The sequence below is a fragment of the Rhinoraja longicauda genome, unplaced genomic scaffold, assembly GCF_053455715.1.
Source record: "Rhinoraja longicauda isolate Sanriku21f unplaced genomic scaffold, sRhiLon1.1 Scf000167, whole genome shotgun sequence".
Taxonomy (NCBI): domain Eukaryota; kingdom Metazoa; phylum Chordata; class Chondrichthyes; order Rajiformes; family Arhynchobatidae; genus Rhinoraja; species Rhinoraja longicauda.
In genome coordinates, this window is record NW_027601385.1 from 15,327 (window position 1) to 32,500 (window position 17,174).

General features: G+C 42.3%; 1 protein-coding gene across 1 annotated transcript in view; it reads right to left on the bottom strand.

Annotated features, from left to right (window-relative positions):
- LOC144590330 (progranulin-like) overlaps positions 1–17,174 on the bottom strand; it is a 62,860-nt gene that overhangs the window by 15,319 nt on the left and 30,367 nt on the right. The window contains exons 3-7 of the mRNA XM_078395017.1: positions 14,089–14,223; positions 11,111–11,260; positions 10,616–10,843; positions 7,853–7,931; positions 4,995–5,092 (exon numbers count right to left, since the gene is read on the bottom strand). Coding sequence (XP_078251143.1) covers positions 4,995–5,092; positions 7,853–7,931; positions 10,616–10,843; positions 11,111–11,260; positions 14,089–14,223 — 690 coding nt within the window. The remainder of the gene's footprint in view (positions 1–4,994; positions 5,093–7,852; positions 7,932–10,615; positions 10,844–11,110; positions 11,261–14,088; positions 14,224–17,174) is intronic.

The following is a 17,174-nucleotide window of genomic DNA, read 5'->3' on the forward strand; positions in this document are numbered from 1 at the left end:
TCACTCAACACCTTCGCTCAGTCCGCCTTATCCAACCTGATCTCCCGGTGGCTGAGCACTTCAACTCCCCCTCCCACTCCCAGTCTGACCTTTCTGTCATGGGCCTCCTCCATTGTCATAGTGAAGCCCAGCACAAATTGGAGGAACAGCATCTCATATTTCGCTTGGGCAGTTTACACCCCGGCGGTATGAACATTGACCTCTAACTTCAGTTAGTTCCTCTGTCCTTCTCTATCCCCTCCCCTTTCCCAGTTCTCCCACTGTCTTCCTGTCTCCTACTACATCCTATCTTGGTCCTGCCCCCTCCCCTGACATCAGTCTGAAGAAGGGTCTCGACCCCGAAACGTCACCCATTCCTTCTCTCCCAAGATGCTGCCTGACCTGCTGAGTTACTCCAGCGTTTTGTGTCTACCTTCGATTTAAACCAGCATCTGCAGTTTTTTTTCCTATAATATTTTTAAGTATGGGAGAGTAAAGAAGTCTGTCTGGAGGGAATAGAGGGAGGGATTCTGTTTCCAAAGGTAGGCGGGGAGACAGTGCAAGACAAGGGGGTGTGTTTAGTGAGAAAATAAATGTAAAATTCAGCTAAAATCTGTCGGTTATGAATGATACTTATTACAATTTATATGCAGGAAAATCTTCCCGATGTTGGGAGAGTCCAGAACCAGGGGTCACAGTTTAAGAATAAGAGGTAGACCATTTAGGACTGAGAAGAGGGAAAACTTTTTCACCCAGAGTTGTGAATCTGTGAAATTCTCTGCCTTGGACAATTCTGCAGCAAGCCTGCACTGTTGCACTAACAGTACCATCACTACATCAGTGCCAGACACACTGCCTTCATTTTAGTCACATTCAGCACCATGGATTCCCATGTTTTGAACAGAGCCCCACCTGAAGATTACACAAGGAGACATTGGGACAGCAGCGTACAAGATCTTCACAGCAAATTGCAGGTTGCAGCAAAGGTAATTCAAATTAAAATGTGACTGCCAAGAGACAACTCAATGTCTGCCATAAGAGTCTATATGAAACCCAAAAATCCTAATCGTGAAATAAGCATAGTGGGACAATATCATAACAATCTCAGTTCATGATACCCATACACCTGCACTTCAGAATCCCACTCCCGGCTTTTGTCCATTTGCCTTTACAATAATGCAGGTTGAAATTTTCTGGCTCAGCTTCTCGTGGTCAGTAAATCACATGGCCTATCACGTTTTAAACCTAATCTGTAGCTAAGTAACTCTTACCAGTATACCTTTTGGAATCTCAGCAGACAACCAACGCTGCTGATTTAACGGAAACAGATTACAAACAGTTCTTGGAACACATTCGTAACCTGGGGATATCTATACTTAAGAATAGTTCTCCTGCTCAATCAGGGGCATTTTTTTGTCATCCAGCATCAGTCAGACTAAATAGTGTCGACTAATTTAAACAAAATGCAATTTAAACACAAGATAGACCAGTTATTTGAAAACAGCATACTGGGTGAACCTTACATCTCTTCCACCAGCTATTGCAGCCTCACTGCAGAGACTGTTGGCAATGCTTTTAAGTTTCCTTTTAAGCTTTTAAGAATGTATGTTGGCCCTCAAATAGTGGATTTAAGAGGCTTTTAGATAGGCACATCTACATGCAGAGAATGGAGGGATATAGATTATGTGCAGACAGATAAGAGTTGATCTTGACATCATGTTCAGCACAGACACTGTGGGCCGAGTGGTCTGGTCCTGTGCTGTACTTTTCCATAGATACACAAAATGCTGGAGTAACTCAACATGTCAGACAGCATCTCTGGAGAAAAGGAATAGGTGGCGTTTCGGGGAGACCCTTCATCAGACCCGTTTCCATGTTCGACATGATGCCTCATACCACACAGTCAAAGCTGTTGAGAATTCAAGGACTGTACGACTCATGGTAGATGCAATGGTTTCACTCTAATTTAGTTCTCAAAATACAAACACAAGAAACTGTAGATGCTGGAATTTTGGGCAAAAAGCAAATTGCTGGAGGAACTCAGCAGCCCAAGCAACATCTGCGGAAAGTGAATAGACAGGCAATGTTTTAGGTCGCGATCAAAACTTCATCTGTCCATTTCCCTCCACAGATGCTGCTTGACCTGTGGAGCCCCTCCATAAACTGCATCACATTAATGTTTCTGTTCACAAAATGTCAATGGAATGGAGGCCGTTTGACCTGAAACTGATAACTCCAATGGGAGCTGTACATATGCTGAATGAACACTCCCAACCTACACAAGATAGCAAGTACTCAGAAAACAGTAGATTCAATAGGACCTTCATTTCCTGAACATTGGTTCCTTCAGGTAGCAACTGAATCAATGCTGTAGATAACATTAAGTTACTCCACAAGATGGATGATCCAGATAATGCCGTGCGTGTGCCCTCCAATGGGAGTACGGGTGCTCCCCGGCGTACGATGTGTCGACTTGCGAATAAAGAAAACTTATTGTAGTATAACTAAATATTGTCACAAAAATAATAAGTACAGGTATTTTAAATCATTACAATTTTTAGAATTTATATTCCTGAATATTCTATAGTCATAGTTGGCAGTGTGAACGGTGAAGAGGATGTTAGGAGGTTGCAGGGTGACCTGGACAGGTTGAGTGAGTGGGCAGATGCATGGCAGATGCAGTATAATGTAGATAAATGTGAGGTTATCCACTTTGGCGGCAAAAACAAGGAGGCAGCTTATTATCTCAATGGTGTCAGGTTAGGTAAGGGAGAAATGCAGCGAGACCTGGGTGTCCTTGTACACCAGTCACTGAAAGTTGGCGTGCAGCTACAGCAGGCAGTGAAGAAAGTTAATGGCATGTTGTGTTGGCCTTCGTAACAAGAGGATTTCAGTATAGGAGTAAAGAGGTTCTTCTGCAGTTGTATAGGGCCCTGTAAGACCACATCTGGAGTATTGTGTACAGTTTTGGTCTCCTAATTTGAGGAAGGACATCCTTGTGATTGAGGCAGTGCAGCGTAGGTTCACGAGATTGATCCCTGGGATGGCGGGACTGTCATGTGAGGAAAGATTGAAAAGACTAGGCTTGTATTCACTGGAGTTTAGAAGGATGAGAGGGGATCTATAGAGACGTATAATATTATAAAAGGACTGGACAAGCTAGATGCAGGAAAAATATTCCCAATGTTGGGCGAGTCCAGAACCAGGGGCCACAGTCTTAGAATAAAGGGGAGGCCATTTAAAACTGGGGTGAGAAGGAACATTTTCACCCAGAGAGTGGTGAATTTGTGGAATTCTCTGCCACAGAGGGCAGTGGAGGCCAAATCATTGGATGGGTTTAAGAGAGAGTTGGAGAGAGCTCTAGGGGCTAGTGGAATCAAGGGATATGGGGAGAAGGCAGGCACAGGTTACTGATTGTGGGCGATCAGCCATGATCACAATGAATGGTGGTGCTGGCTCGAAGGGCAGAATGGCCTCCTCCTGCACCTATTTTCTATGTTTCTATATTTCTATACAGCATGGAAACAGACCCTGCAGCCCAACCTGCTCACATCGACAAACAAGTCCCATCTACGCTAGTCCCACCTGCCCGTCTTTGGCCCATATCCCTCTAAACCTGTCCTATCCATGTACCCAATTGTTTCTTAAATGTTACAATAGTCTCTGTCTCAACTACCTCATCTGGTAGCTGGTTCCATACACCCACCTTCCTTTGTGTGAAGGTATTCTTCTGGACAAACCCAAGCAAATGAGAGAATGAGAGGAGCATGCAGAGGTGAGCACTGTGTTTTGTTAACAGTCCCAGGAGCAAGTGCAGCTGGTAATTACAATTCATTAAGTATCTTCCCTTTTTATCATATCATATCATATATCTACAGCCGGAAACAGGCCTTTTCGGCCCTCCAAGTCCGTGCCGCCCAGCGATCCCCGTACATTAACACTATCCTACACCCACTAGGGACAATTTTTACATTTACCCAGTCAATTAACCTACATACCTTTTAGAAGGAAATGTCTGAAAGTTTATGACAAAGGCCACTCATTGATCTAGATTTTGGATTAGAAAGTTGACACAACTGTTAACGCTTCCCATAATAGTGTGAAACCAAGCAATTTCTGAAGTGTATGCAGTTGGACACAGGAATGACAACATTAAACTAATGGATGATGAATTCTTACATTCTGTGCAGCGACATTAAATTTTGTTATCACCTAAATACATTCCGTACACATCTTCCCAAAAGCTGGAACTTTATATGCACAGGAGCACCTTTTATGGTTCTTTACGAGATTAGCCGAGTCATGATGTTTGCAGGTCAAACATGCAAATATTGCCAGCTCGATGCACTACAGCGATCGTAATAATCAAATCACTTTTCTCCCAGAACCCACACAACTGACATTTGATGCAGCATTCTTCAGACTCCTGATAAAGAGCCACTAACTCAGCATAGATCAGCAGAGAATCATTCCTCAGTCTGTGGGGCTCAGGTGCTCAATGTTCAGGTCCAGGTCCAGGCCCAGGCTCCGGCTGCTTCCCCCGGCACCAGGCCTGGCTCTCCCGCTCCCAAGAGACAGGCAGCCGAGCCCTGCTCAACGGGCCCCAACTGCGCAAGCGCGGACGCGTTTGTTCTGCACACGTGCGGATGCGGCGGCCATCTTACGTAAGTACCAGATCAACGGAGCCCCAACTTCGCATGCACGTTTTTTTAAACTTTAAAATGGAATGACTTTAAAAATATAACACTGATTTCAATGAAACTTCTTCCATAGGGACAACAGTGAGAGAGGTGGGTCTAAAATTGTCACGCTATCATGTACCGTTTTGGCTGTACTTCAGGAACAAACGAGAGTTTTAGTATATAGATGGGCCAAATGCAGGCAGGTGGGACTAGTTTAGATGGGTTATGTTCGTCGGTGTGGGCAAGTTGGGCCAAAGGGCCAAGGAGATTCCCCACATTACAGACGGGCTGAAAAGAAAGTAGTTACACATTTCAAGTGTGCAAATCTCTTACTTTTGGCATAGGACAACACCTATAGTCTCCTGAGAACATCAGGCAGCAGGTTTCTTTTCCAGGGCAGAACACAGTGTCATTGCACTGCACATTTGAAACTGCAAAGAGAACATGATAAAGGTAACAAACAGTTGAACAAAACTAGAAAATCATCAAGGGAGGAAGAAATTAAAAGAAGGACAATGAGAGAGGAACAGGGGGCAGAAATAATTGAATTCTCATGTGTGAAGTAATTCATAAAAACCCAATACATTAGCAAGTTCAAACATCTCTCGAGCTACAAACTTGAAATAGTTTATTTATTTGGAAATTTGAAAGATTTGTTAGATAGAAATTCAGAAAATAGGTGCGGGAGGAGGCCATTTGGCCCTTCGAGCCATTCATTGTGATCATGGCTGATCATCCACAATAGGTAACCTGTACCTGCCTTCTCCCCATATCCCTTGACTCCACTAGCCCTTATCTTTTAAATAGCTCTATCTTTTAAATTCATCTAGTGAATTGGCCTCCACTGCCTTCTGTGGCAGAGAATTCCACAATTTCACAATTCTCTGGGTGAAAAAGTTTCTTCTCACCTCAGTTTTAAATGGCCTCCCCTTCATTCCTAGACTGTGGCCCCTGGTTCTGGACTCCCCCAACATTGGGAACATTTGTCCTCATCTAGCTTGTCCAGTCCTTTTATAATTTAATACATCTCTATAAGCTCCCCTCTCATCCTTCTAAACTCCAGAGAATACATGCCCAGTCTTTCCAATCTTTCCTCATACCACAGACCCACCATCCCGGGGATTAACCTCGTGAACCTACGCTGCAATGCCTCAATGGCAAGGATCTCCTTCCTCAAATTAGGAGACCAAAACTGCACACAATACTCCAAATGTGGTCTCACCAGGGCCCTATACAACTGCAGAAGGACCTCTTTACTCCTATACTCCAATCCTCTCGTTATGAAGGCCAACATGCAATTAACTTTCTTCACTGCCTGCTGTACCTGCACACTTACTTTCAGTGACTGGTGTACAAGGACACCCAGGTCTCGCTGCACTTCCCCTTTAACTAATCTGACACCATTGAGATAATAATCTGCCTCCTTGTTTTTGCCGCCACAGTGGATAACCTCACATTTATCTACATTATACTGCATCTGCCATGCATCTGCCCATTCACTCAACCTGTCCAAGTCACCCTGCAACCTCCTAACATCCTCTTCGATGTTCACACTGCCACCCAGCTTTGTGTCATCTGCACACTTGCTTCTAACATCCAAATCATTAATATATATTGTAAATAGTTGCGGCCCCAGCACCGAGCCTTGCGGCACCCCACTCGCCACTGCCTGCCATTCCATTAATTTACTGGATTATACTAGATTATTTTCTCCAGAACATCAGAGTATGCGGGAGACATGATAGAAGTATATACGTGGACAGCGTGGCACAGAACTTTTTTCTCCAGATGGAAACTCAAATACGAGAGGGCATAGCTCTAAAGTGAGAAGGGCACAGTTTAGAAGTAGATGTGTCGGGCAGGTTTTTATTTTTACAAAGGCTTGTGGGTGCCTGGAACATGCGGCCAGGGTGGTGATTCAGGAAGATACAATAGTGGCATTCAAGAGACACTTGGTTAGGCATATGAACATGTAGGGAATGAAGAGATATGAACTATGTGCATCAGAACAGTAGGTCTTGGCATCATGTTCAACAAGGACATTGTTGGCCGAAGATTCAAGATTCTAAATCGTAGTTCAGGCAGTTCCTGCGGAGGAAAATTGACAGACCACATTTCACATCACCGTGAAGAAGGATCCCACCCAAAATATCATCTGTGCATTTCCCTCCAGAGTCTGCCGGGCCTGCTAAGTTCCTCTAGCAATCTTTTTCTGCTCAATTTCTTCTAGGCTCTGCCTTACACAGGCCTAGTGTTTGTGTAGAAGGAACTGCAGGTGCTGGTTTAAACCAAAGATAGACACAAAATGCTGGAGTAGCTCAGTGGGACAGGCAGCATCTCTAGAGAGAAGGAATAGGTGACGTTTTGGATCAAGACTGAAGAATGGTCTCGACCCGAAACGTCACCCATTCTGTCTCTCCACAGATGCTGCCTGTCCCACTGAGTTACTCCAGCATTTTGTGTCTATCTTCAGCCTGTCGTTTATGTTCCTTCACACCTCCTGTCTTTTTTTCTGCAACTTAAAAAGTATATTTACAACTTTTCCCACTATCAATAAAAGTCAATTGAAACAACACGTTAACTGTTTACACTCTACCATTTGCGCTGTTTGATCTGCCAAGTATTTCCAACATTTTAGTCTTATCTTCAATTAACTTTCAGAATTGCTAGTTTTGCAATAGTTACAATGAAGTCACTGGACATTGCACGAGGTGTTGCTCTCCCCTGACACAGACTCAATGCTGAAATGTCCGTGTTTCAGCCCGTGTTTCAATGCAAACTAGAATTGTTGGTGAGGAAACATGCCAAACCATTGGTATTTAATCACATGGGGCTTCCACCCTGTTCCCATGTCCCACCATCGTTTAATTCTGACACTGTCCCGGTTCATTAATCAACGCTGAGAAATGTTGGGAGGCAGTTTCCTTGCAGAGGGCTGCATCCAGAATAACCACTTGGGCCAAGGACAGACAACTGGCAACTTGGGAGTCTGAACCCATCTGACCCAGCCTGCAGTAGCTGCCAGTAACTTTTTAGAAAAGTGATAACATTCTCAGTTAAAACATAGCTTGAAATTCATCCAGCAATGATAATTGAAAATATATCCATTCCGGCTTGAACGGAGAAACATGATGTTTGAATATATTGGAAAGCCTAGAATGACTGGAGTCTGAATACTTGCAGCAACTTACCAATGGGTTTGATGCAGGTTTTCCGTGCCTTATCACACTGGAAGCCCTTTGGACAACAGCGATCACCACAACATACAGCCTGTAATCAGATGGAATTGGGGGTCAGCTTCAGGAAAGAGTGCAATGGTTAAAAATTAAAACAATATTTCTTCCACTCAACCTGATAGACTGAAAAGTTAACAGATAATATCTAGTGGTGTCTGTTTCATGTACAAAGGATGCAATATTGCAGGCTGCATTAAAATTAAAATATATATTTAAAAATCAACTATTTACAGCATAGATAAAACTAAAGTTGTTAAAGTTAAACCAATACTACTGTTCTCATTTCACAGTCAACCGAAGCACCGATGGGCAGGTTGAGGCCGGTCATTTAAAAGTTATTGTACATTTGAACAGGTACATGAATAGGAAGAGTTTAGAGGAATATGTGTAAAATGCAGGCAAATGGAAAAGGCATAGATGAGATCGTTGCCAGCATTGACGGCTTGGTGTCCAAGGCATGTTTCTGTGCTGTATGACTGACAACCAAACAGGTGGAAAAGAGGCAAATCCAGAAATTATAGCAGCACTGCTCTTTTAAGGTGATCGTAATCTTAACTTATTTCCTTAATTCCTCAAACCTTACAATGGGCCTGGTTTGCAGAGGAAATTATTTTATAACGTGTACGCAATGATACGGAATGAGAATCTTGTGAAAGGTCTCCATTTGCCTGAACAAAGCACTTGGGAGGCATTTCAGCTTCTTTAGTTCGTGATCTCAGTCACGTCAGATGTTCTGACCAAACAAGAAGAGTTTCAGGCTCAGTGGTGGGGAAAGTGAAGTGCTGCTTGGCTTTCCTGTTCCTTTCTGAAGGCAAAGAATGACAAAGGCTTATTATACTGCAGTAATAGCGAGTGACAATCCAGGACTTGAAAGACCAATAATATCCATGTTAAAAAATATCCTTTGCATACTTAAAAGTCAAACCCTTCATCAGTAACAGTAGGTTAATGTGATAATCTGCATATATTATTTGTTCCTGAGCTTTTCTGAAGACCACTAATAACAAGGCGCAGAGTGCCATTGTATACATGACAACACAACTGGGTACAAAGAGCTGAATCTGCCTTTCATATATCTGAATTAGACTCTACTTGCTGTGCAATGAAGCGATATTTTGCAACATTTTTGATGTGCTTCCAATATATCTTTGGGAAGGGTGGGTGCAGTGGTTATTTTCAAACAAACGTGTACCAGTTGCATGAGCAAGTACACTCAATTATATCATAACCAGAAAACAATGCTTCTCAGTACAATTGGGAACATTAAGGGAATTCTCTCATCACTGGAGCTCCTGAACATTGACTGTCAGTCATTGACAGCTGAGTGTCTATCTGCTAAGTTCAACTTTAAGCTTCAATAATTGAAGATGTTATGATGAGCAGTCCAAGGCACATTTTTCAAGGAACTAGAGGAAAGGACAGCTAAATACCCAGACATAAACTACCAAACAGCCTCTTTGGCACACACGAAATGCTGGAGTAACTCAGCAGGTCAGGCAGCATCTCTGTAGAGAAGGAACGGGTGACATTTCGGGTCGAGACCCTTCTTCAGACTCTTTGGCAGTCAGGTGTTTGAAATACAAGATAGAGAAGCATAAAAACCAATGATTATGACCCTAATATATGGTTGGGCTAAATGGGTAATTTCTCAGCCAGATTTCCTATGACTTCCTGTCAATAGAGATGTTTTGACCAAGTCAAATGTGAGAACATCAGAAAAAACTCGGATATGCATTCTCCATTCTGTATCATTACAGAAAAGTAATTGTCCTGAACTAAGTGAATCTGCCAACAGTTGGTGAACATGTTCACTGGCTGTAAAAGAGAGCAGTTTCAAAGCTCACTTTGCTGGGCAGTTTATTCAGCCTACGTTGGAGAGAAGAATGAGCTCCACCTTCAAAAACACAAAGGTTAGTGTTTTCCAGCATTTGCTGCATTAGCCAAGTCAATGACTATCAGAGCAAAATATACTAAACCCATAAAGGCTTTCATAGCACAAGTTTCTAATAGTATGCTAATACTTGATAACAAAGAATGTAAACCCAAACCTCAATTCAAAAGCACAATAATGCAAATAACACAGAATCAGGAGATGGAAACAAAATGTTTTAAATATTCTGGTTTGTTTCCACATGTTTCAGATCAAACACTTATATCAACCTGGAAAAGCTATTAAAGAAACATGTTCAATTGCAGAAATAGTGGGGACAGTGTGAACAAAATTAAAATTATGTGTGGGAGTACACAATTAATATTCCATTCCTGTCCCACTGACATCTCCCGACATTCCTCTTCTATTGTTTCAATCAACAACAACCGCCATTCACCCACATGAAGTCCCTCCTGCTCGCCGTACTATCTATCACAGCACTTCCGCCATTCACCCACATGAAGTCCCTCCTGCTCGCCGTACTATCTATCACAGCACTTCCTTGTGGTCCACTCTTCCTCTTCTCCCTTTCTCTGCCATTTCCCCATAATCTAATTCCTAACTTTTCCCCACAAGATACAATGAAAGGTCTTTGGCCCAGCACACCAATTCCCCACAGATAGTGGCTAACCTACAGATTTCTAGCATTTTGCTTTCACATAAAGAAGAAAAAAAAAACAAACACTCAGTGCCAATATATGTATGGAAAGTTAATTATGAATTATGGGTGCTGTACTAGTACTTATTTCAAAGAAAAACCATAAAAGGTAAGTTAATTCAGGACTTACATCTTTCATAGGACAGCAGCCCCAACCAAAGTCTGTCGAGGTACAACAGGTATATCCCTCAGAGCAAGACATGTTCCCACAAAGCTCGCTCTCAGCCGTACGCAGGTTTTCGACTCCAGAAACCAATGGCAATTCTTCATCTACTCCAGTCCTTCTGCATCTGGCCTTGACTAGATCACACTTGTATCCCTTTGGACAACAATGCTCCCAATCCTTGCAAATGGTTGCCTTAACAGAAAGGAAAAAAAATTAAAACCAGCATTTTATATAAAAAAACATCCGAGTAGATAAAAGGCTTTGAGTAAATTTATGAAGAAAATAATATTCCGAGGTTCTATAAAAGCATTTACTCATTTGAACACGTGTTCCATTACGTTTTATTTGCATTAAACTGGTGGCAGCAAATAGTGGTGCAAGAAGTTCAGATAAAAAGCCACTGTGGTGTGCACAAGATAGTAATCATGAAGGAAGGACATTAAAACAAACAAATCTTACATCAGTGAGTGGGCAGCAACCATAGACTCCTTTAGAAGTCAGCATGCACGTGTACTCGGGCGGGCAGTCCGTATTATCCAGACACACATTTTCAGTCACTGCATTCGTTGTTCCTGCTTGCACAAATGGGGTTGTTTCTACTTCTTCCCACTGGAATTAGAGAGACAAGATCTCATTTCTCATTCATTTCAAAGTATTTTTGTTCATCATGGTCTATGGTTCTGGTTCTGAGCCAAGCATCTATTTGGCCACAAAATCTATTGTAAATCTTCAGCAACAAATATTGAATCCCCAAAATGTATTGTCTGATAACAGCTCAGGGGATACAAATTACCATACCAAGCACAATTTTCACATCAGATGATTGATTTCTCTGAAAAATAAAAATACTACAGTATTCCGACTAATCAGCCAACAAATGTAGATTGTAGATGGTGAAGATGGTTGTCAAACATTGCAGCAGGATCTTGATCAGTTGGGCAGTTCAACTGAGGAATGGTTGATGGATTTAAGAGAGAGAAATGAGACATGTTACATTTTGGGAAGACTAGCATGGACCTGACCTACACAGTGAATTGTAGGGCTCGGGGGAGTGTTGTAGAGCAGAGGATCTAGGAATGCAGGTATATAGCTCATTGAAAGCGACACCAGAGGCAGATAAGGTGGTCAAAAAGGCTTTCTGCACATTGGCCTTCATCAGAGTATTGACCATAGAAGTTTGGAGGTCATGTGGCAATTATATAAGATGTTGGTGAGGCCACATTTAGAGTATTGTGTTCAGTCCTAGGCTTCATGTTTTGGCAAAAAATGTTGTCAAGCTGGAAAGCGCACAGAGAAGATTTACAAGGGTGTTGCCAGGACTCGAGGGTTCAGTTCTAGGCTTCATGTTTTTGGGAAAATGTTGTCAAGCTGGAAAGCGTTCAGAGAACATTTACAAGGATGTTGCCAGGACTCGAGGGCCTGAGCTATAGGGAGAGATTGAGCAGGCTAGCTCTATTCCTTGGAGTGCAGGAGGATGAGGGGGTGATCTTAGAGTGGTGTACAAAATAATGAAAGGAATAGATCAGGTAGACACACAGTCTCTTGCCCAGAGTAGTGGAATCGAGGAACCAGAGGACATACATTTAAGGTGAGGGGGGGAAGATTTAATAAGAACCTGAGGGGTAACTTTTCACACAGAGAGTGGTGGATATATGGAACGAGCTGCCAGAGGAGGTATTTGAGGCAGGTAGTATCGCAATGTTTAAGAAACATTTGGACAGGTACATGAATAAGCCAAGATTAGTAGGATATGGGCCAAACACAGGTAGTGTAGGTACCAAAAACTAGTGTAGATGGCTCATGTTGGTCGGTGTGGGAATTAGGGCCGAAGGGCCTGTTTCCACACTGTATGACTCTATAAACAGTGACTAATGAACAGAATTGTTTTCGTGAGCAAGGATAACTGGATTCAATTCAGCTTTCAATACAATACCAGACTTACTGAGAAGCTGCTGAAACTGGGGCTTAACACTCCCCTGTGTGCCTGGATCCTGGACTTTCTCACCGCCAGGGCCCAAGTGGTCAAGATTGGAAGACATACTTCAAACCCCCTCACCCTGAACCCAGGGTTGCGTCCTTAGCCCCCTACTGTACTCCCTGTACACACATGACTGTGTGGCCAGGTTCAGCTCCAACCCCATCATCAAGTTTGCTGATGACACTGTGGTGGTGGGCCTGATCTCCGATAACGATGAGAAGGCCTACCGGGAGGAGGTGGCTGATCTGGCACTCTGGTGTCAGGACCACAGCCTCCTCTTGAATGTCAAAAAAACTAAGGAGCTGATTGTGGACTTTAGAAGGGCTCAAGGTCCGAGGACATGCACGCCCCTGGAGTTAAATGGGACTACTGTGGATAGGGTGAGCAGCTTTAAATACCTGGGAGTCCACATCACAGAGGATCTGACATGGACAACACACATTGCCGCACTGGTGAGTAAGGCAAGGCAGTGCCTTTACCACCTCAATTGAGGAAATTCAGAGTCTCTCTGAGGATCCTTCAGTGCTTCTAATCTGGGGCTGTAGAAAGCATCTTGTCCGGGAACATCACAATCTGGTTTGGGAACAGCTCTGCCCAGGACAGGAAGGCTCTGTGGAGAGTAGTGCATTCGGCTGAACGCACTATGGGAACTACACTTGCCCCCCCTGCAGGACCTATACATCAGGAGGTGCAGATCCAGAGCCAGCAACATTATGGGGAACCCCTACCACCCCAGCAATGGACTGTTCCAGCTGCTACGGTCAGGCAAACGCTTCCGCTGTCACGCTGTGAAAACAGAGAGGATGAGACGGAGTTTCTTCCCACAGGCAATCAGGACTGTTAACTCTCATATCACCAGGAACTAATTTAATTTACTGAATTAATTTATTTTTTGTGTTAAAATGTTTTTTTCTATTCTGTTTTGTAGTTTAGCACAATCCGCAGGCGTTGCCACTTTCATTTCACTGCACATCTTGTATATGTATGTGACAAATAAACTTGACTTGACTTGACTTGGCTTGTTCGGGCCATTGATAAACTACCGAGATTAGGAAACTAAATGCTAGGACCAAAAAAATGCTCAGAATGTCGTCAGCCAAGCTTATTCCTTGCATTACAAATAAACCACATGAGAAGACTGTCATGGCTTGTCAAACAATGGCAGGATGTAAACTAGGTCTGCATAAAAACTAGCTCACATCACATTCTCTGTCAGAAAATTGTGAAGCGGATATACCTGGAGAAATAAAATTATTAATAAAGTACAAGTCCTCAAGCCATTTCAAAATATTTAGAACACTGAAAAATCGAAAAATTGAAATGAAAGGATTTTTAAAAACATACTTGACCAAAATATTAAAAGTGTAAATTTGGCTTAAAATTACTCAATATACTTCTAAACAAAATTACTGAAATTTCTATTGCTTAATTTACAGCATAGAATGTAATGTTGATTTACCAGGGTAGTGCCAGTGCTGATTGCTGGGACCTTCTCCACCCAGGGTACGGTAGTCACACTAATGCAAGCTGAATGCTTGGTATCACAGGTGGTATTTTCAGGACAGCAGTGGATCATATCAGAACAGCAAACTGCCTGCAACAGAGAAATATGCAATCATGAATGGAAAATATAAAACCTTGTGCTTTGTACAGACAGTCTTAACAGTAAGCGATTCAATCCATATTAAATGTTGACTATAAAATTACACCTGGGATTTTTATACCTGCATGAATACAGAGTCTATATTTCAAATAATAATCACCCCAAACTAAACTCATGTAGTTTCCCTGCACTTCAATTAGCTGAAGTAGATTTGCAGTCCATTTCCAACCTCTCCCTGCAGCTAATCATCCTGCTAAGCCTCCCCTGCACCCTTTCCTAAGCCTCCACATCCTTCTTGTTTTGGGGCGACCAGAACTGCATGCAATACTCAAAAACAGCCTAATCAAAGTCCTACACCTCATGATTTCCTGACTCTTATACTCAATGCCTTGACTAACGAAGGTATGCAAATTATATGCCTTCTTTATCACAATCGACTTGTGTTGCCACTTTCAGGGAGTTATGGACCTAGACTCTGATCCCCATGTATTAATGCTGTTAAGGGTTCTTACTTAATCGTTTATTTTCCCTATTACATTCGGTCACACAAAGTGCAATACTTCACATTTGCTCTGATTAAACTCCATTAGCCATTTCTCTGCCTATTTCTATAACTAATCTGCAGTATATGCCACTGTATAATTTGACAGCCTTCATAGTCCACAATTCCAGCAATCTTAGTGTCATCTGCAAACTTACTAACCAATTTAGCTAAGGTTATGTCAGAGTTATTTATATATATCAGAAATAGAGGTCCCAGCAAAGATCCCTATGGAACATCACTGATCACAGACCTCCAGCCAGAATGTCATCCTTCCACCACAATCTTCTGTCTTCTATCAGTAAGCCAATAATGAATCCATACCACCAAGTCACTGTTAAACCTCTGCACCTGAATCTTTTGGATCAGGCTACCATGGAGGACTATCAAATGCAGACAACATCCACAATCCTACCATCATCAATCACCTTCATCACCTCTTAAAAAAAAACTCAAAGAAGTTAGTGAGACACAACCTGCCATGTACAAAGCTATGCTAACTGTCCCCAATTAACATATTCTCTTCCATATGGGAGTAAATCCTATCCCAAACAACCCTCTCCAATAATTTGCATACCACCAAGGTCCTATAATTTCCTATAATTTCCTGGATTCCTATAATTTCCTGGATTCTCTCCCCTTAACAAATGAATAACATTTGCTACTCTCCTGCTCAGAGCTTTGTAACCTGGGATAGATCCCATAAGGTCCCTCCACATTGTATTCACCTCGTGCTTCTCAATCTCAAACTACCCTTGCATATTAGTGTACTCCACATTGATCTCACTGTCCTCCATGTCCTTCGCCTTGGTAAAAACAGCTGCAAAGTACATTTAGTACTCCGTCTATGTCCTCTGACTCCAAGCACAAATTCCCTCCTTTATCCTTGAGTGGTCCGTTCTTGTCCTGTTTACCTTCGTTTTTAATGTTATGTATAAAAAACCATGGGATTTTCTTTAATCCGACTTACCAAAGCCATTTTGTGGCCCCTATTAATCACCTGAATCTTTCCTCCTTGCTTTATATTCCTCAAAGACTGTCTGATTTTTTTTTTTTTAACTTGTTTATGCTTTCTCTTTTGACCAAATTTACGACCTCTTTGGTTCTCCAATTTTCCATTTCTTTGACATCCTGATCCCTCTCCTTACTGGAACTTGTCAGTCTTGATCAATTGCCCTTTAAACAACTCCCCATGTCAGATATGGACTTGCCCAATAACAACTACCCCCAATGTATCCTCCTGCCCAATAACATTGCAATTTGCCTTACTCCAATTCAGTACTTTCCCATAATCCAGTCTTGTTCCTATTCATAACAATCTTAAAAATTATGGAATTGTGGTCACTGTTCCCAAAATGCTCTTCCACTGAAACATCAGTTACCTGGCCAAGCTTGTTCCCGCAACACAAGTCTGAAGAAGGGTCTCGATCCGAAACAGGTCTGAAGGGTCTCCACCCGAAACGTCACCCATTCATTCTCTCCGGAGATGCTGCCTGTCCCGCTGAGTTACTCCAGCATTTTGTGTCTCCCACAACACAAGGTGTTCCCTTCTCAGGATTATCCACATACTGTTTCAAGAAACCTCTTGGACACACCTAACAAATTCTGCCCTATCCAAGCCTTTGGAACTGAGCAAGACCCAGTGGACATTGAGGAAGTTAGGTCACCCATTAAGACAACCCTGTTCCTTTGGTATCTTTCAGTAATCCCTCTACATATCTGTACCTCCATTTCCCACTTGCTATTGGGAAGCCTATAGTACAATCCCATTTGAGTGCTTGCACTTTTCTTATTTTTGAGCTCGATCCATTATCGTCTCAGCAGATAAACCCTCCACCATGTCCTCTGAGTGTACCATGATATTCTCCATGATTAGTAAAGCAACTCCTCCATTTCTTTTCCCTCCCTCTCTATCACATCTGAAACATCAAAACCCTGGGACATTGAGCTGTCAGTTGCATCTCTCTTTCCAGAATGGCCACATCAGCCCTAAGCACTGATCCACGCTTTAATCTGTTTTTTCCCCGCAGAATACTCCTTAAATTATATAAAATATAATTCAAATATGATTCATTAACAATCAAGTGGTGGCAGATGTAGCATTTTGAGTTGAGTTTAAGTTTATTGTCACGCATACAGTGAAAAGCTTTTGCTGCATGCTAAGTCAGCGGAAAGACAATACATGATTACAATCGAGCTATCTACAGTGTGCAGATATATGATAAAGGGGAATAACACAAATAATGTTTTCTTTCTGGGTCCTTGGTTTTGAGGAACAAAGCCTCTTCTGGCAGAAAAAAAAGCAATGAACTAAAACAGTGCCTTCATGTGCCAGACCAAAAAGGGTTTAAGCTTCAATTGTGCTTACTGAAGCTTTTCAAAGTTGATTTAACTTTGTTAT